Source organism: Watersipora subatra, chromosome 3 (assembly GCF_963576615.1).
Source record: "Watersipora subatra chromosome 3, tzWatSuba1.1, whole genome shotgun sequence".
Classification (NCBI taxonomy): Eukaryota; Metazoa; Bryozoa; class Gymnolaemata; order Cheilostomatida; family Watersiporidae; genus Watersipora; species Watersipora subatra.
In genome coordinates this window covers 35122783-35147228 of record NC_088710.1, presented here as the reverse complement: position 1 = coordinate 35147228, position 24446 = coordinate 35122783, and the positions used below count along the sequence as shown (strand labels likewise).

The 24446-nt window shown below is 37.6% G+C and overlaps 2 protein-coding genes across 2 annotated transcripts in view; one reads left to right on the top strand and one right to left on the bottom strand.

Annotated features, from left to right (window-relative positions):
* LOC137391888 (GATOR2 complex protein WDR24-like) overlaps positions 1-16182 on the top strand; it is a 33225-nt gene extending 17043 nt beyond the window's left edge. Inside the window, exons 9-19 of the mRNA XM_068078436.1 lie at positions 246-434; positions 2136-2293; positions 4233-4349; positions 4568-4682; positions 6477-6542; positions 7089-7237; positions 8744-8902; positions 10433-10519; positions 13854-13956; positions 14470-14668; positions 15738-16182. Coding sequence (XP_067934537.1) covers positions 246-434; positions 2136-2293; positions 4233-4349; positions 4568-4682; positions 6477-6542; positions 7089-7237; positions 8744-8902; positions 10433-10519; positions 13854-13956; positions 14470-14668; positions 15738-15873 — 1478 coding nt within the window. The 3' untranslated portion in view covers positions 15874-16182. The remainder of the gene's footprint in view (positions 1-245; positions 435-2135; positions 2294-4232; positions 4350-4567; positions 4683-6476; positions 6543-7088; positions 7238-8743; positions 8903-10432; positions 10520-13853; positions 13957-14469; positions 14669-15737) is intronic.
* Positions 16183-16473: 291 nt separating this feature from the next.
* LOC137391889 (cleavage and polyadenylation specificity factor subunit 5-like) overlaps positions 16474-24446 on the bottom strand; it is a 32198-nt gene continuing 24225 nt past the window's right edge. The window contains exons 6-7 of the mRNA XM_068078437.1: positions 17338-17452; positions 16474-16827 (exon numbers count right to left, since the gene is read on the bottom strand). Of these exons, the coding sequence (XP_067934538.1) occupies positions 16803-16827; positions 17338-17452 (140 nt within the window). The 3' untranslated portion in view covers positions 16474-16802. The remainder of the gene's footprint in view (positions 16828-17337; positions 17453-24446) is intronic.

The window sequence follows — 24446 nt, the reverse complement described above, 5'->3', positions numbered from 1 at the left end:
GAATGTGATACTGTCATGCTATTGGCTGCCCGCATTGCCTACTAGTATAATGATATACTCCATCATCTCAGTTAGTAGATTAAGTATAGTTTCATAATAGTTTCATATCTAGTAGTTTTAGTACAAATCTGTCGTTCGGGAAACTATATAATAAGATAACTATACTGAGTTTGTATATCTGTACCAGCTTATGTCATGAACGTGTATTAACTTACGTAATGGTATGCACTCTCTTCTCTTTCTAGGCATAATTTGGAAGGATAGCTACACATTCATCAGTGGCGGAAAGGATTCGAGGCTCATAATGCACTCATTCAATGATGCCGTTAAACTCTGTGAAAAAGTTAATCCTATATCTCTCTCCCTCAATGTAACTGACCAGCTTGCGCTCGCCATTAATGAACGACTTCAATTGTCTTCCCAGAACCTTACAGGTGGAGGAGATAACTTACTAGTAGCTAATTTTTGGGGATCCTTTGAAACTTAGAATAGATAAACAAAGCCGATTGTTAGTAGTACACTCTCCATGGTGATCTAGAGATAGAGAATCTAGAAGCAGGTTACCTACAAACAAAGTTAGTCTTGTTGTTTTCTACAGTAAACAATTTTGCTCCATTTGTTTGGCAATTTCTAATTACTTGATGCATAATTAGCCTTATACAGTGTGACATGTGCGGTGTAATAGTAGTCTTAGTTTCACTAGGAGTAGCATTGTTGTCCATTACATTTGCTTGTTTAAGTTCAGTTTTGCACGGCTGCTTTTTTCCTCTTAATTTTTGCCAGCTTTTAAACAGATTGCAAAGGAACCAATAATGTGGTTAAATAATTGAATTCCCGCATTTTTCACGCAGTTATTTAACTCGCACATAAAAGACTAAATTTTTCTAAAAAGTCAACTATACGTCGTGTACTACGGTGCGCTCTGTGTGTAGACTCAATTCTAAAATCTGTTGCATGCCTTTGGTTAGTGACCTATGGTCATCACTTTGCAGACCAGTTCTCGCTAGAACAATGAAAACTCTTGCTAAGTACACAGCGGAGGTGTGCTGCTAATTGTTGAAAAACCTATTTACTTGTTTAAAAAGCCCCTTAAAATGGCATTGGTAAAGCAACACGCTTATGAGGCTTAGTGTAAACTGAGAGGCAGCTAAGGGCTAAGGTAAAGCCAGCCTCTATTGTCAGAGCTTTAGAGAAAGTCAACATCAACGTTGAACCGCAACTGGTTGACTAGTCTAATTCAGATAATGATGAGGAGGAACCTGGAATGTTGGACAAACTTTTGACATAAAGTTAACTAAATTCACTGTTTTGCCTTTGTTGCTGTTTTTTACATGTTTTAAAATGTGTTTTATAATGTGGTGCACCTTATATATATTGGTTAATTACAGAAATAGTCTATGGAATTGAGACTGCGCTGTATGATACGGGGCATCTTATGATACGGTGCACCGTATGATAAGGTGTGGAAAATACGATAACTTGATTTGTCTAAATCATGTACTTACATTGCTAAGGAAGTTACACACTGATATATCCAAATAAGATCATTTAAATTAGCGTAACTTGGAAATTTTGAGATTTATAATTTCTAGAGGTACCACACAGATTTCCTTCGAAAACTGCATGTTTTCTTCAGACTGGTTAAATATTTGTATTTTGATGAAGACCCAGCAGAATGTGCTGACCAATAGATAGCATGGCAAGGCCCAATAGGTTTCCTTCCTTACTAAATTGGAACCATTAAGTTTACTCCCTTTGTTAAATCTTTGTTGACCCTTTCAAGAACCCTTTGTGGAACTCCTCTGAGACCCTTTAGTGACCACCATTGTTACCTGTTATAATTAATTATCTCGGTGACTACTAGGTAACTTGTGACTACTATATAACCTTTTCTTTGACTCTTTTTGGACCTCTTCTATTACCTCTCGTGGTCCTCTTTCTGACTTGGTGACCAACATTGCGTTCCTGTGATGACCTCTCTGTGACCTTTTGATGACCTACTCTGTGACCTTTTGGTGAATGCTTTTTGGACTCTCTTTGTTTCTGTGACTATACGTAGTGTGTAAATTGTCAAGCAGCTATGTAGCCATGTTAATTACTATGTTTACTCGATGGAATCTTATTGTTGACTGCAGCTTCGAAAGCCACTGCTCAAACTCCGGTCAGCCAATCAAGTTCTACTAGCGCTAAAGTAAAAAATATTCTCAAGCCCACTGTGACAAAACCTGATAAAAGGGAGGCATTCATCAAGGACAAAGTTTCAAATGTTTTCTTCTTTGAGCCAATGGAACAGGTGGGTGGGCACACTATTTGACCAATGAAATCACTTGCCATTAGCAACTAACTTGTTCATTTACTGAACACCAGTTTATTTTGTCTTCTTATATATAACATGAGTGTATAGTCCTCAACTAATCTCTCCTAAGGGATATCACGAGTGTGTAGTCCTCAACTAATCTCTTTTTAAGGATATTTATATCTTTCTGTTAGGCGTTGTATTTAAATAACAATAGCATCAGACATTGCAGATAACCTTAACACTAGCTAATGCTCACTTGTTATTTTTATTTTTCTATAATATTTTACACTTGAAGTGACTATAACTATCATAAGCCATAGTCTAGATCACCTGATCTACGAACATCGGGTTGGAGTTTGATTATCGGAGGAGTCGTGCTTTCATGTCCTTGTAGAGCTCTATATTGATCTCTTCAACATTTTCTCCTCCTATAGACCATTCAAGACTTAGTTCCCTTGCATACAATGTAGTAGCTAGTCATTTATCAGCTGGGAATGCTGATAAAGTTTTCACTATTGTCCAGAGCCAGTTGACTCTCATTATAGAACAAGCCTCCTCAAGACTGGGAAAATGTTTTAAATTGTTTTCCTTTGTTTTTCTTTTTTGTATACACAATGTTTATTCTTACTTTAGCAGGTAAATACCAAAATATGATTTGTATGTTACTTTATGGGTGTTCTTGATTAGTGGACAGTTTTGTAATTCATCTTAATAGTAGTTTTATAAAAATGCCTGACTTGGATGGTTGATTGCCTTTTTCCAAAAAATAGCCATATTTGAAGTTGACCGTTAAAGGAGCATTATACCCAGCAGTCAACTGAAATTGCCAGATAAGTTCAAGGAACTGGAAACAACTCCTGAATTTTATTTTGCTGATTATTTGTTTTGCGGCATCATCCACACGACCATCTTTACCAGATGTAGGTTCTTTAAATTCGGGAAGCCACTGCAATAATACTGTAGCCGAGGATGCTAAGCTTGATGGTGAATTCCTACTGAGTAGTGGAGATGCTAGTGCATTACATAGACAATTGAGTACTAGATTATTGGAGCAGCCACCATGTTTCAATGAAAGTCAAAGGCCATGTATATCGGCCTACAGTGTTGGCAGATTTGTCGTACGACGCTGAAATATAGACTGTGTACAGTGTGCTAACTGGCAGACAGCAAGCATACATGGTGGAACATCTACATACAATCGGTCGTAGATATTTCTTGAAATGAAAGGATCACTGATACTGAGGTATTGAAAAGAGCTGAAATATCATTGCTCAAAGCATCCTTATTTAAATGAATGTTAGATAGCTCGAACATTTAGAGAGAATGGTTTGCCACTCCAAATTGAAGGAAGGAAAGTTCAATCAAGGGAGGCCTAGGTTAAGGTTTCAAGACATTGTCAAGATTGATATGAGGAAAATGTAGTTAGATTAAAATTAGTGGCAAAGGATGGCAAGAAATAGAGTTGGAGAGGGGGGATTAGACCCAATAGAAATCAGCTATTACCGCAGCGACACACTGTTATTTGGATGATGATAATAAGCTTCAGCATTTTAGAGAGCAAGTGCAACCAGTAATGATTTACCAATCATATTGCTAAGATTGTGACTAGACAGTATTACCTATGTATGTCTCTACAGCTACCAAACTTCAAAATCAACTTCAACCTCAATTAGTTCTTGTCTCCTTATTTACAGTTGTTCAATTGCTCCTCACATCCTCCCCACCTTCTCCCCACCTCGCATTCTCCTCGCCTTTTTTTTAATCTTTTCACCTTCTTTTCACCTCATCTTTTTCTCACCTTCTCTTCACCTTCTCTCCACCTTCTCTCCACCTTCTCCCCCCCCCCTTCTCCCCCCCTTCTCCCCACCTTCTCCCCACCTTCTCCTACCTGCTCATACTCGTACTCATACCTGCTCTCTATAATACTTTTTAGGATTTCAATGATAAATGGTTCAAGTACTGTGCCAAAAACTACATTCTCCATGGCAAGAGTTTCGAGGAGATGTGCCAACATAATGCTGAGGTTGCTGAGCGTCTCCACCAGATACAAGTACGTTGAGACATGATTAATAATTGTTAGAGTTGCTTATACCGTTTAGACATTTAAAAACTGTAGGATCCACTCTGTACTCTGTACTGTCTACCTCTAATATAACGCCAATAGAAGGGAATCGTTGAAAAATACAGCGCCATAGAGCACAAATAGAGGGTTAACGGTACATAAACGTACAATAGGTATATACATCGATTATCTTTTCTCATCTTCAGATTATGAAGCACTGGCTGCTACTCAAGATTCTTTTATGTAACAATATGGAGACGCCTTCCTTCCTATCTCACAGTATTAACCTTCCAGAAAGTTCTCTACTGGCCAGACCAGAAGGTATGTGTGTGATTGCTACAATATTGGATGAGGTTAGGGAGGAGAACAAGTTTAACCTAGAACTTAATTTATCAGAAGAATAAAATGATCAGTGCAAAAGTTTTCATACTAGTACAAATGACCATTATTTGTTATTATTGCCTATTAATAAATAGTTTAGTATTATGTTGTATAATTACTGATTGGCAAGGTGAAATTAATTTTGACATTTGTATATCACTGGGTTTCCATGCTTCGAATGGATTCGAAGTTTCTTTTACTCCGTATCATAGAAACGGTAAAATTTGAATGGATTCGTGCCATTTCGCTTCGCTGAATTTGTGCGAAGGCATTTGCAGTGAGACTATTATTCGATGTCACGGAAATGCTCACTGCGGACGGATTCGAATCGATAATATCTGGCTAAGCTCTCCCCACTGGAGGTAAAAAAACTCAGCTCATTTAATCACAGCACTACGCCGGTCTATTCTAACTATTATTGTCATTGATAGGTTCCTCATACTACAATGATGAGATAATTACCTTTATATTCATTTTATTACCTTATTCATTAAATAACTGAACCTATCGATTGTACAGATTCGCACTGCACTAGGGCAGACCTCTTCCTAGACTTAACTCTTCTAGAATAGTAAAAGTTCTTTACTAAAAATGACTAGTTCATGCGACCTCTGAAGTAGTAACTGTATAGCAAGTAGTAAATTCTGTTGCTGTTTTGTAATAAGGAAAACAAAAGCAATAAAGAAACCAAAAATAAAATTCTGATCAGGCATCATGGCTGAGTTAGTGCAACGAGCGATCGTGACCCAAGAGCTAGTCTGCTTTAATAAGTTCCGTTTCGAGAAGTACATCTATATTCATTGAAATATCAACATAGTGCAACTTTGTATCGCTGGAACGGTAAGGTGTGAATTCATAGGCAGAGGTTACCTTCGAATCCATTTGAAGCAGAGAAACCCTGTAGTTGTCTATTATACAGCTGTTTTACCAAATACCTTGTTATGGCCATTCTGCTGATGAGGTGGTTGGAAACATTTGATAAGAAGTTACCAACAAAAAAGTTTCCAAATCTCTTGATATAATTATGTTCTATTACAGTGAAGGCCTGCAGTAGTATTGATCTATTACAATGAAGGCCTGCATTACATGAATATATTACAGTGAAGGCCTGCATTACATGACCCGCATTACATCATCTGTTACAGTGAAATCCCGCATTACATGATCTATTACAGTGCAAGCCTGTATTGCATGATCTAGACGTTGTTGAAGTTTTACTATCACCTCTGATATTAAAATGATAACCTCAAATTCATACATTATCTTGATTGCGCCTTTTAATATACTCATAATGTCTGCATGCCATCTTCGCACATCTGACTGCATGCTTCCCTTTAGAGCTTCAAGTGTCAGCTTGCAGTATTTCAACATTATGAGTCATAATAAATACTATATAATGCGAGAAAGTTGATTTATTAAACGCCGGAAAGAGATACACATCATTTGTTAGTATTGAAACATTCTGCCTACAATATTTGATGATAACTAAAGCTAGCTCCTTATTGAGACCAGTATTGAATATGTCCTTAGTGTTAGGAACACAAATATAGTATACTTCCATTATCACTTTACAACACGTGTTAGTTTAGAATTTTCCGGTTCCAATGATATAGTTTACCATAGTTATAACCTGAGTAACATATATCAGAGGCTGATGAACATGCATTAGATTACGTATACTGTAATTTTGTAAAGGTCTCTCAGAATGTTGTTGAGCACTGTATATTATTACAGCAAATAGTTCTGTGGCTGACCTTCAAGTCAATCCCCATCATCCTGAGAATGGAGACATGGCATCAGGTAAGTGCTGTCCCAGCCTTGAGCGCTTCAACCTCCTGTGTTGTTTTACCGGAAGTGAGGTAACGTTGTATTAGGATTTCCTTCATGTAATACCTTGAAAGGCTCTCTTCATGCAACAATTTTCAAACAAATTGGAGGATTGGTTCGCTTCCTCCATCAAGAGAAGTAGCAAAGACCTATCCTACTTCCCAATTGCTTGGGATTCTAACTAGCCTATTCCTTTTAGTTGAGATAAAACACTGCTGACTATCAATTGAATTTTATTTATGTTGGACCAGATCATCAATTGCTGGGTTTAGATGAGCTTTGAATGTTTAATATTACAGTCCAGATGTACGCCTCCATAAACAATCCTTTAAAGTTGTTTATGTTATTTTTTCTGTCCTGATATCCAAACACTTGGGTACTCTTTGAAAAAGTATTGCTTGCTATCATATTCACATGGCCGCTAGCTGCTACTAGTGGTTACTACAATTCTATTATCACTGCACCCCCGCTATCAACGGTTGGATTTATCTGCCATGATGCGTTCTCCTCATGTCACAGGTCTGAGCGGAGGGGAAGAGTCTGATGATCACCTTATCAACTACGCAATGTCACAGATGACAAACCAGGACTTTTTCACTGAAGATAATGAATTGGACAGATTTGAGATGGACCTTGATGACAAGGATGAGGAATACGAAGATGAAAAGGTAAAACTTTAATTCCCTCAGCTTGCTAGTAACTAGTATACTTTAGCTGCAATGACCAAATGATGTTTGGCTGCTTAACTTAACAGATTGCTAGTTAAAAGCATCAACCTGTCTGACTGAACAACTTATCTGTTACAAATCCAGCTCAGGCCACATCAACAATCACTGTTTCCATTGTAAGAGTGATTCAGATTTGGAGTTGTGTGCACATTGAGTTACCGTGTGATAAGTGATTCAATGGATGCTCACGTGTTGCAAATTAATGCTGGCACTTTGTTAAAAAAAAGGAATTCTACGACTAGAGGCCTAGCTTCTGTGACTAGAGGCCTAGCGGCGGACTCCTGTCTCCCTTAGTTTCATGCTTTCAAAATAGAAATTACCGAAGTGTGGAAAATTTTTAAAATAGAATAGCTTGGGCGACATTATCCTGCACATCATTCACGTGTGCCGTTTTCATCTTTAGCAAGCATGAAATGTTCGATAGAAATTTACGAGTAACAAAACTCGCTTGATTTACTGGTTTTTGCTGTTTTATTTTGCGGATGATGCAAACTTGCGGATTAACAGCGTAATGGAAACATTGACTAACAGATGTGTTTCTGGTGTCAGGCAACTTTGATGTCTGTGCCAAAGCATGAAATTATTTGAAAGGATTGTCATGTGAACATTGTCAAATGTTCACATGACAATCCTGCCAAACTGAATCCATTAACTCGATAATTTAAAAATTCTAAAATTATTTGTAATTAAAATTTGTGTTCTAATAACTTTTGAGTGCAAGACGGTTATTTTTTGTGACAAGCTACGTGTGATGGGTGACAAGCTGTGTGTGACAGGTGGTGAGCTACTTTTGACAGGTGATAAGAGTGACAGGTGGCAAGCTACAAATGATGTATGAAAGCTATGTGTGGCGGGTGATAAGCGGCGTATGATGGATGGAAAGCTACACATAGCCTAAATGAAAAATCTTGCTTGTGTATAATAAAGGAAAGCACTTGTTCTCATTACTATTTATGCTGTATGCCGATTGTCTGTCCTGAACAGCAGCATTTTTTTCGTGGCAGTCAGTGCTATGTTTTTTGCTGATTTTAAGCGATGTTTGGCCTATATAATTTATGCTAAATCATCTCACCAATGTTTTAAGTTATCGTCATATATGCAGTTTTATCCACGTTTTTGTAAAAAATGTTTTTGAATCACTCCCAATACAGGAAATCAGTCGGCAGTCAAAGTGATCTCCATATGGAGACTATACGCAGGCACATTACACAAGAGATTTTCCATAGCTAAAGGTTGTGCTATGGTTTCCCCTAGATACTTTTCAAATTTATCTGGAGCTGTTTTATAATTATTATCCCGAACTTGTTTTATGGAAGTTATTTACAAGCACCTATGCACACATTCTGGGGATTGTTGATTGTAAGTTAAAAGGATTAGAAATTTTTTGGCAAAAAGAAAGCGCATTCTTTACTAATTGAAAGACTTTCTCCAATTTGTGTTTTATAGGAGTTTCACCTGCCTGCCGAGAGTTTCATGCCATCACATGACCTCACCGAGTCTGCTGATCCCCAGAATCCAAATGCGTATCACTCCCATCAACCCCCCTTGTTTACTGAGAGTTCATACCACTTAGAGAAGCGCTCAGAGCAACGCTCTCCAGAGAAGGTGGCTAGTCATTACAGTTACTTGCTAGATATTGTCTCTTCTTGAAAGAGCACCATTCAAATGTCGAAGAGACCACTTAGTGAATGCTAAGCAGAACAATGGCTACTGTAAAACCTCTATTTCACTGCCATAGTGCTGTATTTTTCAACCTTTTTACTATAGTGGCGTACTATTAGAGATAGTGTTTAAATAAAGGGTGGCGCTTTATTTTTTTATTAGCTAGTCAGAATTTTACAAAGATAAATTTAACCCTTTTATGGCGGAAGTGATGCTAATGTCACCAATATTTTGCACCCTCTTAGGCAGAGTGACATTAATGCCATGGCATGAGCATTTTTACTAAACGGTTTTCTCATTCGTCGATGTATGAGACCGAGTTAAACAGGAAACTCCATTGAGTAAAACATACTAGACTGATGCAGCTATAACTTACCATATTTCGATAGTGTTGCTTTCAAAGTTTGAGGAAGCTACTGAAAAATTGAGAGTTAGAAAATAGACTTTGATAACCCATAACAATGACTGCTATTACGTCATGCAGTGCTCCTGAAGAGTATTCTCATCGTTTATCAAAACATTTTTCAAAGTTTTCAGGTCAGGATTGTAAACCACATTATGGATGAATCTGAAGATATTGAGTCAGATTAGATCTTAGTCACTTTCATTCAGAGTCTAGTTTTGATGATCTGAGCCTTGACATCTTATTAAGCACTTCAGTGGTAATTATGTGGCCATGGTTCAGATTGATTCACATTGATGATTTAGGCAGGTGTAGGACTTTACTTGCCTGAGCCTGGGAAAATTTGAGGATATGTTTTTTACTTTGTCCTTCACCTCAGTAAACTTGTCATGATAGTTTTGTTTAGTTTTTTCATACTTCTGGTTTGCGTTGGATTACAAAATTTTGGTCACTTTGTTGGAGTATAGGTTTTCAGTATAATTCCGATGTTTTAAGTCGACTGGACTCTTAGTTTTTGAGATATCGGCAAAATACCCAGGGCACTTCTAATTAATCGAGGAATAAAAAATGGCTGGTGACAGAACATTAGTGTCCAATGGCACCCATATTGAAATTCTTTGTAATGAATGATCAAGAGTAGACAAAGCTAGAAAATTTCTCAACAAGAAACAAGAGCTTTACAGTAAAACTATTTATTTTTTATTCATTAAATATTTTATTAAAATTTTTTATTCATAGAAATACACCGTATCAAACTCTGGGTACACGCAACATGTCTATTCAGTTGCATCTAAAGCATCACATCTTTGAAAGTGTATAAAAAAATTGACTTTATTTAATTGCTGTCTTTTCATTGGGCTCCGCAAGCTTGGAACTTTTAAATGATATTCAGTTAATAAAAATTGTGCTACCCCAAGTGCTTTCACAGTCGACTGAATGTCAGACTACGGTCTATGATTAGAAGCCCTGCTTGTGTATACAAGAGAAGGCATCAAAGTGTCAACTCATGCAACTCACATCTTGTACATTTAGAACCGAAATACTAGTTATGAATGGTTAATTTCTTACAGATATCAGTAGCAGCTGCTGCCTTTGAGGTGCCACTTTGGAATGCCGTCGATTCTGTGATTTCACTGCTGCATACCTATGCTGAGGCCGTAAGTGCTCTAAAATGGCTTGATGTAATGCCATTGAATTATATTACGACCTCAGTTTCAATGTTATGAAGAGATACATGTATGTAGCATTTTAAACTAAATATAACCTTTTTATAGTTATGAAGGTGTGTATATATAATATAACACGTACATGTGTATGTATGCAGTGGACCCCCAGGTTACGGCGTCCCTGTCTTATGGTTTTTCCGCCTTATAATGTGGAACACGAAGTGTTTCTGGCGTTAGGTAATTACCATAGGTTCCCATGTCCTTCCATACGAAATTTTCACCTTACGATTCCAACACCAGAATGAATTAATGTCATATGGTGGGGGTCCACTATGTAAATGTAATATATATTGTATATTATGTATGTTATAGATTATACATAATATATAACATCTATTATATAATATATATACCATCATAAATATAAATGGTTTTTTACTTATGTCGAAGTATCAAGACAGAGTTAAACAAGGCGCTATTATTAGTCTGATACAATTATTAATTATTTCTGTAGTGTTGCTTTTAAAGTTTCAATGAAAAAACAAAAAAGCTCTGGTGTTGGAAAATGGACTTTGATACGAACAGAAACAAAAGAATTAATTGTTATCGATGTAACTGAGTCATTATAAGTACGATTTTGTGGACACTTTCCTTCTGATCATTTTCTATTATGGGTTGGTAGAGATCAAAGAATGTAGAAGTGGCGGTCAAATGGAGGTGATGTTCAATTTAAGGGTGACGCTCTATTTTTTACCCCTTCTCCTTTAGCAGTGGTCAAATAGAGTTGGCATTCAAATAAAGGCAGCATTCAATTAGAGTTTTTATGGTAACTGTAAGAAAGAAAATGTTTAGTGAATTTGGTCTCCATGAATATAAAAGAACTAACACCTTCACAGAGAGATTTTATAGTGAAACTGCACCTTACCTACACCATCAGTTAGACTTATGAGCCAACATGGACAGGACCAATGTTGTGAGAGTTGAAAGGCACATCACAAAACTTCTGATTATACACCAAAGCTGTAAATACAAAAATGTTGTTTCTTGCATACTATTTACAGCTTACTTACTATCCGACCTTGACTATGGAAAAATCTCCTTATTCAAATTTATGAATATATAAAATTCATGTTATATTTGAGAAAATCAAAAAGTTGTGTCCAGAAGTAGAGGGAACACAAGTTTTTTATGATGGAATGCCCAGCAGTTCAAACGTGGCTAATGGCTACCTCTTTTCAAACATAAGCTGGTTTGAACGAGAGTTTGAATTTAAGTTAGAGCGGAACTTCTTTGCCACTGGTCATGAAAAAGGACCTGTAGAGGGGCTGGGAGGGAGCTTGAAAAGCATGGTAAGATGAAAGGTCCTTCGTGGAGCTATTGTAAAGGAGGCAGATTCATTAAATGCTCAATGTTCATCGTCAGAGACAATCATTATTGTCATCAAGCCTGAGGAAGTTCGTAAAAATGAAGCCTCTCCAAACTAAAAGTGGGAGGGTGTCTTAGGAGTCAAAGTGGTGCCTGTCAAGAAGAGCTGCGTGTTATCTGTCTGTGGTTGTGAGGACATAACAATTCATAACAATTCAAAAAAAGTCACAGTTGGGATTCAAACTGAATCAAACTTTAAGTGTGGCCATCATGTTGTAGTCATATATCAGACGTGTGGGAATGACTGTCGCTATGCGGTCATCATAAAAGCTCGTGATCTAAAAATCAATGAGTTTGTAGTACAGTTTCTAAAAAGAGTTAGGGGGCCTTCGAGTTTAGAATTTGTTTTAAAGGAAAATGACCAGTCTTGGGTAGAGGAGAAACCAATATTATCCTCACATGCCCAATTTTAAACAACGAACTACAGTATTTGTTTGCCGAGCTGGATAAAACTGCTATATCTAGATGTAAGTGATTAAATTGTTCCAAGCTTTTGCAGTTATTTGCATTCTTTGATAGATATTTAGCTGAATAGCTTGTTATTGAGTATTTCTGTTTAAAGTTTTTACTAGTCTCATGCCCTTGTTGTTTTGCGTAATACTTAATAGTTTTATGAACTATTATTATGTGGTATTATTCCATATAAATATACAATTATGCTTAATTAAAATTTTAATCAACAGTGTTATGTTTCCTATAAATTGCAACAAGTAAACAGCCAATAGCCATATGAAAATCACAATGTCACATCATACACACACCCTGAACCCTGGATGTGTTATTCTTTCAATGAGCCATTTACTTTTTTCCATACAATACATCTTTGAAACCTTGCCGATCTTGCATGTTTAAGTCTAATGGGTATTACTAGTCGCTTCAGAAAGTTAACACATAAAAAATTAGTTCTCAAAAACAAGTATTTTTGTGATGTCACGTCAAACATGCCCTAAATGGGCCTTCACGACCTCAAGTTCTGATCAAATTAAACAAAAGTAGCTCTTCTTGTCCAGAAGTTTATGCTCGATTAGATGGGACAGTTCAAAGCTGTTCATTTTTAAATGGAGAAACAGAACTTGGTACAAACCTCTCTGACTGTCATGCCATAAATTGTGGGCATGCTCATATATAAATAATATATGTTATATAATATATAACGTATATTATATATAATATATAACATTTAACTGAAAAGATTCAATATAGATTTAGATTGAAATTGCTGAAATCGAGCAAAACCGTTTACAACAACGACCGGGAGCAGTGTCTGATTTTTTCAATTTGTGCTTGCATCATACAGACACAAAGTCTATGAATTTGCCAGTCGGGCTGTTTATCAAAACTGAAACAGGCAAGGAAACCCTCTTTCAAAATTGTTTTGTTATGAGATTGTGATGATGAGTTAGGGTGAAGCAAAATTCAGATGGTTCCCATGTAACATCTCGGCATTCAATATAAGCTGTTGATGCTATAAGTGCTGATAAAAACTCATCGAACTGATTAAGATATTTGTGTCTTTGCTAGAATGACACTGCATTTCTAGCTAACGGGCACTTCTTAGGGTTCAATCTTCAGGTTCATGAGTACAAGTTGAAAGCAAGTAAAAAGTATCAAACATGACTTTGTCTGATTTTACTCCAAATGGAAGGCTAAGTGATTCGATATGAAGCTGATTAGAGATATATTTGAGTTACTTGATTTTGGCTGGAATTTAATACTGTCATCAGTTTTGTTTTTTGTTTTAATACTTTTTTATGTTCTTTGTTGCATTAAATGTTTTATAATGTTAGAGTTTTCGAAACTTTTTGTACGCTGATTTTGTCATTTAATTTACACACTTGAAGGATTTTTATTCCTGCCCTTAATCGCTACACCAGGTGCTCAGTTCAAAAAGTTTTTACAGGGAGATGTACAGACCGCAGTGAGCATGTATATTGTACTTGGGAGCAAGATCAAATCACATATAGATGAGGAGGTGCTGGAGGGATGGATGACAGCTTATGTCGGTGAGACCCTGTTTATGTTCAATATTGGATGGTTGTGGTGAGACATTGTTGATGTTCTATACTGCATGGTTGTGTTGGGATATTGTTGGTTCTATACTAGGTGGTTGTGGTGGGACATTGTTGATGTTCTATACTGCATGGTTGTGGTGGGACATTGTTGATGTTCTATATTGGATGATTGTGTTGGGACATTGTTGATGTTCTATACTCCATGGTTGTGTTGGGACCTTGTCGATGCTATGTACAAGGTGGTCATAATAGAAGGAAAGACTAGCATTTACTCTGCTGTGGTGGCATTCAGTACTTTTAGTAGACTGGCATGTTTACGGTATTGTACATCCTGGCAGGCATATCACAACTCTGAACCTATGGTGTTAGTTTATGGTTATAGCAAATGTATACTCATAGATTTCTTTCACCAGATATAAGATCGATAGTTTCAATGGCCAAATAATGCCAAGTAAGAATGGGTGTCTTTGAGCGAGACTCAAATTGAAATTGTACACTTTACAGAGTTGCTGGAGATGTTCAGACTTTGGTGTGAATCAAACACGATAATCACCAAGTGCAATGTGAAGAATATAACCCACATGAATCAGGCATCCACAACAGTATATACATTCTGCACACGCTGCGTTAAACCTCTCCCCGCTGCTGAGTGTGGCTGGTATTGCAAGAAATGCAAGCAGATTACGTCTCCTTGTTCTATATGGTTGGTATGTGGGGATGGTCTTACCACCCTATACAATACTTGCATATTATATATAATATATATAATATATTACAACATTATATATCCATTAGATGAATGTCCGGCATTGCCTGGGTAATAAAAAAGGTCTGCGCTGAAAATTAATTTTTGTAAAACAACAGTTACCATTCTAACTTTCAAACTGCATATCATGAGAAAAGTGTTTTGTGCAGTTGAAATAAATTAAGAGAAAAAATCAAATAACTGTAAAGTTGTTTAAATATAAATGTGAAATAATTAGCAAGTAATGGCTAAATTAAGTCTGCTTTGCTATGATTAAAATGAAAAATTATTTTGTATACGATTATAGGATTTGAATTTGTTTCAGTGTTGGTATCGTGAGGCAAAACAAGTATGGGTATAGAAACCCATAGTAACTATCTAATGCAAACACCCTCTGGTAAAAACATCAAAATTTTATATACGTACATATTAAAAATATGTACGTATATAAAAATTACCATATGAAAAATATATAAGTACATATTAAAAATTAATAACAAAATAGTATGTTAACTTTAGTAATTATAGTTATCGACAATAACTTAAGTGTATTTATTGGTTATGATCTGCAATAATCAGAGCAAATCACTTCACTCGGTTTACTGTTTGTTATGCTGGTCTTGCTCTATTCGACAGTTTAAAGTACGAGAACATACTCACGTGTAAACACTGTTGTTATGTAGTGTACAATTGCAGCTATGTAGTGTACTATTGTAGTTATGTAGCGTACTATTGTAGCTATGTAGCGTACAATTGCAGCTATGTAGTGTACTATTGTAGTTATGTAGCGTACTATTGTAGCTATGTAGCGTACTATTGTAGCTATGTAGCGTACTGTTGCAGCTGTGTAGCTTACTATTGTAACTGTGTAGCTTACTATTGTAGCTGTGTAGCGTACTATTGTAGCTGTGTAACGTATTATTGTAGCTGTGTAGTGTGCTGTTGGCGTCGATTCTACATGACTTATTTCAATGTCTGTCTCCCTTAAAGTATAATTTATACTCACTTGTGCAACTGTTTGCTGCAGCCACACTCCGGTGAAAGGAACATATGTATGGTGTCAGGGATGTGCCCACGGTGGTCATATATCTCATATGAAGGAATGGTTCCAGTCTAACAAACAGTGTCCAACTGGCTGTGGTCACGAGTGTGAATGGACGTAGCAAGCCTCCTGCCTTCCCCCTCTTACCCCACCAATCAACATCCAGCTTTTATGCCTTCATGTACAAGTTTATAGTTTTATTTATGACTTTCTAGTACTTCACTGACTTAATAATTTGGTACAAACATTTGGTATATTATTTATTACTATCTACGGCAAGTCTATGCTGGTTGCTTTTGTATAATTGTAAATTAGTTGAATGCTTATCATTTCCGTTGCTTTATGGGTGCTTGTAGTACTTGCTCTAGCAGCTGACAAAAACAATCTGTTCTGAGAGACATGAAAATAAAACAGCAATAGTACCTCTTGACATGCAGCAAAACCTTCTCAATCGTCTTTTCTAGTGGGCTATCATATCCGCTACCACTCCAACATGGCTAAGAGCAGTCTATTTTTATAGCAAGAGGACTCGTTATAGCTATGGAACTTGGGCTATTTTCCTTAAAAATTGCTAATTTTTGCCGTTATGAACAGTTGTATTATCTAAGTCATATTTTGGCTGCAAGTTTAGTGCTATCGTCATTGATACTGTTGTTCGACCATTGTATGACAAGAGGAGAGATTTGGCCAACAACTATGCCTCAAGGTAAACATATATCTGTGCTAGAATATCTGGCTGAATGTATTTGCTAAGCACGTAATATTAAGAATGAATTTATTAATGATTAATGTTGACACTCGATAATATTTCTTGGCTGATATATTGTGTTTAACTACAGTCAATGATAAAAGATGTATATATAGTACATGTATATATAGTACATGTATATATAGTACATGTATATATAGTACATGTATATATAGTACATGTATATATAGTACATGTATATACAGTACATGTATAACAAAGAACTAAAATCGAATGTTAGACGTTGAACAGGGCCTTAACTGTAATGCTTGAGCAATGCTCATGTAGTGGCTTCCATGAAATCACACGGAGTAGATAGCCTTGAATCTATAAAATAAAATGAGCAATGTGAAAACAATTACCAAACGCAACATTGTTTGCTTATTGCACACATCTTTAAATTACTTTGCAGCATATATTCTCATAGTAGTAGAAAGTAAGATAGAAATGGAATTCCTTTTTGGTTAACATGAAGCTTTTGTTCGAATACACATATTGTAGGTTTTTCAGGAAAGCATAAATATAGAAAAATATGTGACTGGTTTGCTCAACATTGTTTTAGCGAGTTTTGGTAGTAGGTCATTAAGCAAGTCGCAAATATATCACAAACAACTGCATTCTAAGTTACAAAACACAACATTAAAAACAGTCTTTTTTTTAGGAAACTAAAATTGAGTATTGGGTAGAAGCGTTTACGTGGTAGCGCTGTGCTCCAAATGGTCTCTTCATTCAGCTGAAGCGCTCAAAGAAAACTCATGAATTTCTTAGATAAGTGCTGAAATAGTGTAAATCTGTGTCAGTGGATCGATTTGCTAAGTGCCGCTTGCATGGGCTTACCTGCTCACAGATTGTGGTATAGTTGCTATGATTGGTCCATAACCCTTAGCATTATCATATAACTCGAACATGGGAGCGGCTATGAGTTTGTAGTTACGTGGAATGTAAAAAGACGCTACAAATAAAAGACGTAAAAGATGCGTGGTGAAAGATGTATCTAGTGAGGTTTGCCTCTCTCTTACTATAATATCAATTTGGCTAGATCACCTGAAACCAAATCAAAAAATAATGAGTTAACTGCTCGCCGACTATTGATCAGAAAAGCCGTTAGATATGACAAACATGTGACAAAATTGAGTCAAAGAAATATCACTCATCAGATGATGCCAAACTTTTCCATATCACATTTTTAAAACCTGTCAACTCAAGTTAAACCAGTAAATATTTGGCATGAAAAAATTCTGCATGCTTTGTAATGCATATTGTAACTTATTGTCAAAAGCTTACCATACTGTTGGACTGTTCTCAAGAGAGTAGCAAAGGAAGCACACAACTAACTGATTGGAATTAGTAAAAAATAGCAACCACTTTGGCACTAAATTTTCAAAGATCTGACATCTACGCTTCCTACAACCACAAACTATAGAGCAAACCTCAGTACAGATTCTAGTGTAGGTATATAATTATTGTTAATATTAATAAGTTAATATTTTAGAAAGACAAAGGTGAATAGATATAGTTTTTGTTTCCAGTAATATGCAACACACATATAAAGTTACTAGGTACTTAATTATCAAACAAAGCTCTACACCTGACAAGAATTAATTGGAAAAATATGTTTACTATTAAAAGTAAACTAAATAACACGAACAACTGCTAGTGTTAAATATTGGTAAAAAGGAAATGCATTAATATTAGTAGAAGCGGCTATCATTTCTCCAGCCAACTGCAACAGTTTTGTATCTAAAACGCAAACAGTTGACAGTTTGTCAACTCGTGACCCCAAGATGCCCTGTTAATCACATGAAAACTCCCTTTTTATAGACTCTTTCAACTTAAGCATAAACATTCACTTCATTTTCATACTTTGGAGAATAGTTCCGCGAGGGTCCTTCAACTAATCGTGGCGGTTAAAAACTTCAGCGATTATGAGTGATATCTGATTAGTACTGAAGTGTCAGGCATTGCGCGGCTCAGATGATGTACCGTAAAACCAGTATTTGAATGTCACCTTTATTGGAACGGCACCTCTATTTGACCGCTGCTATAGGAAAAGGGTCGAAAAATAGAGCGCTACCCTTCAATTGAATGCCACCTCTATTTGACGGCCTCTCTGTCATTCTTTGATCTTTATGAACCCATAATAGAAAGATAATAGTATAAGTTTCCAAAATAGTACTAATATTGACTCAGTTACATCAATAAAAATTAATCCTTTCGTGGTTGCTGTTTGTATCAAGGTCCGTTTTCTGATGCCAAAGCCTACAGTTTTTCTTGAAAACTTTCAAACCACAGCCATAGGAAGGCTAGTATTAGGTCCCTATTTAAATAAGGAACTACTACTAGCCTGATACAGTAGTTATTGGACTAACTATTCTGGCTCAGAATTTTCCGGATGGCATTTTTCGTCTAAAGATGGAAAAAATCTAGAATTTTAGATAGTATTTTAAAAGTTTTTTAAAAGTTTTCAAAATCCTTGGGATTTTGAAAAATGGAGAATGTGAAAAATTTATACGGAGAGAAAGTACGGCTGCCAAAGAGCACGCGACTGCAGGACCTAAGTGCTGGTCACGCTTGCCATTTGTACCTTTATTATACAAAATTCTTTAAGCATCTGATTGTCTATTTATTATACGCTTGACTGAACATTAGGTCATTTGATGTAGGCTTAAAGCATGAAGTTTATAATAAATGGAGAATGTGAAAAATCTATACGGAAAAGGGAATAAGAGTTGGCTTCGGCAAGATGCCAAGCGAAGCGGTGTAAAAGGATATAGCCAGATGAGCAAGGCTGAGCTCGCGTATCACGCTGGCGATCGATCCAAGGTAATTGGTAAAACCAGCAAGGGTATACCGATATTGGTAGACGGTGTTCATAAAAAGCCAAGCCCGGATGATGCTCTTCGCAATGTGAGAAATTTGTACGGAGAAGCATCAGTGGGTCAAATGAGAGAAGAGGCGAAGCGCTTGGGGTTTGGAAATACGAGCAAGCTGAGAAAAGCCGAGCTTGAAGATATTGTGAATGGAAAGCGACGCCTTGCGCTAAACGATCTGAGTGCGAAGGATTTAAAATCTTTAGCTAGAGATAGAGATATACCAGTTACACCGCGTATGAAAAAAGCGGACTTAGTGGGTCTGCTGAGAGGTAGAGCTGACAGACCGCGGGTTGAGATAAGAAATACTTTTGTGGATGATGTAACCAACAAGTGTACCGTTGATGTATCTAGCTATCAATCAGCTGACATAGATTTTGTGTGGAGAGATGCTAAACCCGTTATTATGGATAGAATTCGACAAACATTTGACACAAAAAAGATTCGTGTGAGTGTAGAGGTTGTATTCGCCCATCTAGAGCGTGGCGCTATAACCACTCGGTTTTGGGGTACTCCCAGAGAAGGAGCGGTATCTATCTTAGCATCAACTAATCTATCCGGTGAGTTGAATAGACAGCTAGCAAACATTATCAGAAAAATAGATGAATTTACAAACAATGGCTCCGGATGGATTTTGGAACGAGTGTCTAGATTCTACTTGGAAATCTATCGTTGGCAACCTCTCAGGGGTGGAACTTACAAACCAACTCCAAAGCTTTTAGCGAATAAAAAGGCAGTTATTAATGTTAATAACGGAGGTGACAAGACGATGCCTGAGATTAAAAAGATTGCTAGTTCACTAAGCATAGAATTTACTACCGAGACAAAAAAGTCAGAATTGGTTAAAAAAATAAAAGAAATAGATCCAGAGGCTTTGGATGACAACAAGTGCTTCTTGTGGGCGGTACTCTCATGCCTATACCCACCAAGCGACAATGCTGACAGGTTATCAAATTACACGCCATATCAATACAGCCTGAATACTAAAATGTTAAAGTACCCGGTCACCATAGACCAGATTCAAAAGTTTGCTAACAAGAACAAACTTGTGATTAATGCGTTTGAGTGGAAAGACGGCGGAATGGAGATTGTTCACACGGATGACAGGTTGTATACAGATGGTGCAAAAGGTCTCCCAGAGGTGAATTTAATTCTCCATAAAAATCACTACATGTGGATCAAGAGTATGTCAGCGTTAATGAGGAAGCAAACTGATAACACAGGAGGTCGTAGCAACTATACCTGCCTACGATGTCTCCACCACTCAACGTGTGAGAGAACTTTTAAAGATCATGTTGAGGTGTGCCTAAGGCTTCATGATGGAACTTGCACCATTAAGATGCCCGAACCAGGGTCAGTTATGAAATTTAAAAACTTTAAGAACATGGAGAAAGCGCCGTACACGGTCTACGCAGATTTTGAGTCCGTTATAGACAAAGTACATAGCGTGTGTGGGTATGGGTTAAAGTTGGTTAATAGCATGGGTGAGTCATTGAGGTTTGAAATGTACAGAGGCGAGGATTGTATGGAGCAGTTCTTTAAGGTGTTAGATGAGTTGGAAGAATACGTTGATAGTATACCGATTGCTGAGATGATCATCACTCCTGAACAGGAACAAAAATTTTATCACGATGTTGAAGAGGGTACATCGGAGTGCTGGATATGTAAAAAACCGCAGGGTGAGTCTATGGTTAAGGACCACGATCATGTATCGGGGTTGTATAGAGGTCCAGCTCATAACAAATGCAATCTTAATTTACGACAAACTAAAAAGATTAAGGTGATATTTCACAATTTTCGTGGCTATGACTCTCACCTTATTGTCAAAGCTTGGAAAGGTAGACAAATAAAATGCTACATGTGTAAAGAAAAAGCTGACGTCAATGCTGATATGGTTACTGTGTATAAACGCAATATTGACGAATTGGTTGTACATAAAAAGTGTAAACTTTCTCAGCATGATAGTCTAGATGAGCCACAGGACCCTAAACGCTGCTTTGCATGCGGTTTGGCGGGGGGAGATGATCCTTTAGTGATGCGAAAAATTCCAGACAAAAAGTTGGGAGTGGCTCATAAAATGTGTGCGAATGAAAAGTCATTCTTATGGCAGCAGTTGCACAAGTGTGCAAAGTTTGAGGGGGCAGAGGATATTGATGTTATAGCCAATACCGATGAAAAATACATGTCTATGAGAATAGGTAGGTTTGAGTTTATGGACAGCCTCCAGCACCTCAATAGCTCATTGGCTACATTGGTGGAAGGCCTAGATGATCTACCGCACCTGAAACGAGAGTATCCAGAGCATGCCGGGCTACTTTCCAGGAAGGGTGTATATCCGTACGAGTACATGGATTCTCACGAGCGGTTTAAAGAAAAGCAACTTCCAAAGATTATACACTTTAGCTCATCGCTAGACAATCATGCGGGCTTGCAGCCAGGTGACTACCTGCATGCTCAAAAAGTGTGGAAGGAGCTGGGGTGTGAGACTTTGGGTGATTATCACGATCTCTATCTTAAGACGGATGTCTTGCTTTTGACTGATGTTTTTGAGAGCTATAGAGAACTAGCCATGGATGTATATGGTCTAGATCCGTGTCACTACATCTCAGCACCCTCATTGTCATGGGATGCATTGCTTAAAATAACAAAACAAGAACTGGAGCTCATCAGTGATGTAGACATGTACAATTTTGTAGAGAGTGGTATAAGAGGTGGTGTGTCTACATGCGGAGGCTTGCGATACGCCAAGGCCAACAATCCTTATGTGGAGGGGTATGATAAAAAAAAACCAGCTACCTACCTGATGTACTTGGATGAGAATAACCTGTATGGGTGGGGCATGTCGCGCAAAAGCTACCGACTGGTGGTTTCGAATGGGTGAAATCGAAAGGGCTGCCAGACATTAATGATGATGAAGGTTACACGGCTGAGGTAGATCTAGAATATCCAAACAAGCTCCACGATGAACACAATGATTATCCGCTGGCACCCGAATCAATGAAACCTGATCAGTGGTCAGAGTATATGCGCGATGTGGGAGAGCTTGACAAGCTTGGAGAGCCGTGCTATGCAAAAGTTTCTAAGCTGGTGCCAAACCTTCGAGATAAGCGCAAGTACATCGTACATCACAGTATCTTAAAGTATTATTTGAAAAAGGGTCTGCGTCTGACTAAAGTACACCGAGTTCTCAAGTTTAAAGAAAGTGCATGGATGGAGCCGTACATTCGACTAAACACCTATCTTCGAAAAAAGGCCAAAACTGATTTTAAGAAAGAATTTTTCAAGCTCATGAACAATGCGGGATTCGGGAAATCGATGGAGAATGTTCGCAAACGGATAGATGTAGAGTTGACTACTAAAATGAATCGCAAACAAAAGCTCATAAATAAGCCGCGATTCAAGTGTAACAAAGAGTTTAATGACAACTTAGCGGCCATTCTCATGAGCAAATCTACAGTGACCCTAAACAAACCTATTTACGTTGGTCAGGCCATTTTAGATCTGTCCAAACTGCTCATGTACGAATTCTTTTACGATGATATACGACGGCGATACCCTGATGCTAGAATGATGTATACTGACACGGACAGCTTAGTGTTATTAATTGAGACAGAAGATTTTTATAAGGAAATGCCGCTCGAAAGGTATGATACGAGCAACTACCCTAAAGATCATCCGTGCTACAGCGAGAAAAACAAGAAAGTGATAGGTTTGCCCAAGGATGAAGGTGGTGGCAAACCGATAGCGGAGTTTGTGGCTTTGCGAGCCAAGTCATACTGCGTAGAGGGTGAGGGCTGGGGGCTGACAAAATGCAAAGGAGTGAAAAAGTGTATAACCAAAAACCTAAAGTTTGATACCTACAAACAATGCCTGGATAGTGGAGATCCGGCTCCGAATGCCACCATGACGACACTCCAGTACAAACTACACGAGATAAAAAATTGTACATTCAGCAAAAAGACTCTGTCGGCTTTTGACGACAAACGCTATTACCTAGATTCAATAAATAGCTTGGCACACGGACATTATAGAATAAATGACATTAACAATGTCGCACTTCTTGAATAGGAAAGCAAAAGAAAGTTTAGATGAGTTGAGTCAAAGATGGATCAATGCGATGGAGTTGTTTGATCTCGTCAGACCCCCTGTATATTATGAATATAAAGAGTCTACTGAGAGATGTACACTTCGATGTAGACCCATACCTAGGTATGAGAATATGCGTGTCAAGGTACCCGAACTCAAAAAGCTGGCCAAGGCGCAAGGTATACCCGGGTACAAAACGATGAAAAAGGCGGCTCTACAAGCCGCATTGTCATAATTTTATACGGCCGTATAAAATTAAATCATGGAATAAGCTAAACCCGCGATGACTATAGTGCCGCCAATTAACAATTTATTTCCTTCGTGAACGTTGCCCTCGGGCGGTGACAATTCTGTTGATGGCTTTACAGAAGGGGCAGGTTTTGGTGAAAATAATTCTGTAGGAAATATAGATGGCTTTACAGAAGGAGTTGATTTTAGTGTCGATGCTGGAGGCTGCTTTAGTGGTGCGGGTTTCGGTGGCTGTTGTAGTGGCACAGGTTTTGGTGCAGGTTGCGCAGGTTTTGGTGCAGGTTGCGTGGGTTTTGGTGCAGGTTGCGTGGGTTTGGGTTTTGGTGAAGGCTTTAGCGATGTGGGTTTTGGTTTCGGTTTCGGTGGAGGTTTTATTCCTACGCTATCAAACGCTTGGGCTATTTTAATTTTATCGTTAAATCCTTTTACGCTTTGTCCTAAAGCGTTCAAGTTCAAGTCTGACGGTATCATGTACAGACCTTTGGCTATAACATAATTTGTTTGCCCGCGAGTTTTAGTGAGGGCGTCCTCAAAGTTTGATATAGAATCTTGGAGAGATTGCTTTTTCATGATCAAGTCATTGACCAGAACTAAAAATTCTTGTTGAGACTCGAGGGACGAACCCGCTTGTCTAGCTTGCACCTGAGCTCCCAGTAAACAGTAGACGTAAGCTCTAATACTATCATTAAGTCTAACTATTCCGGGGGATGTGAATGACTTACTATGATCGGGCACTACCCT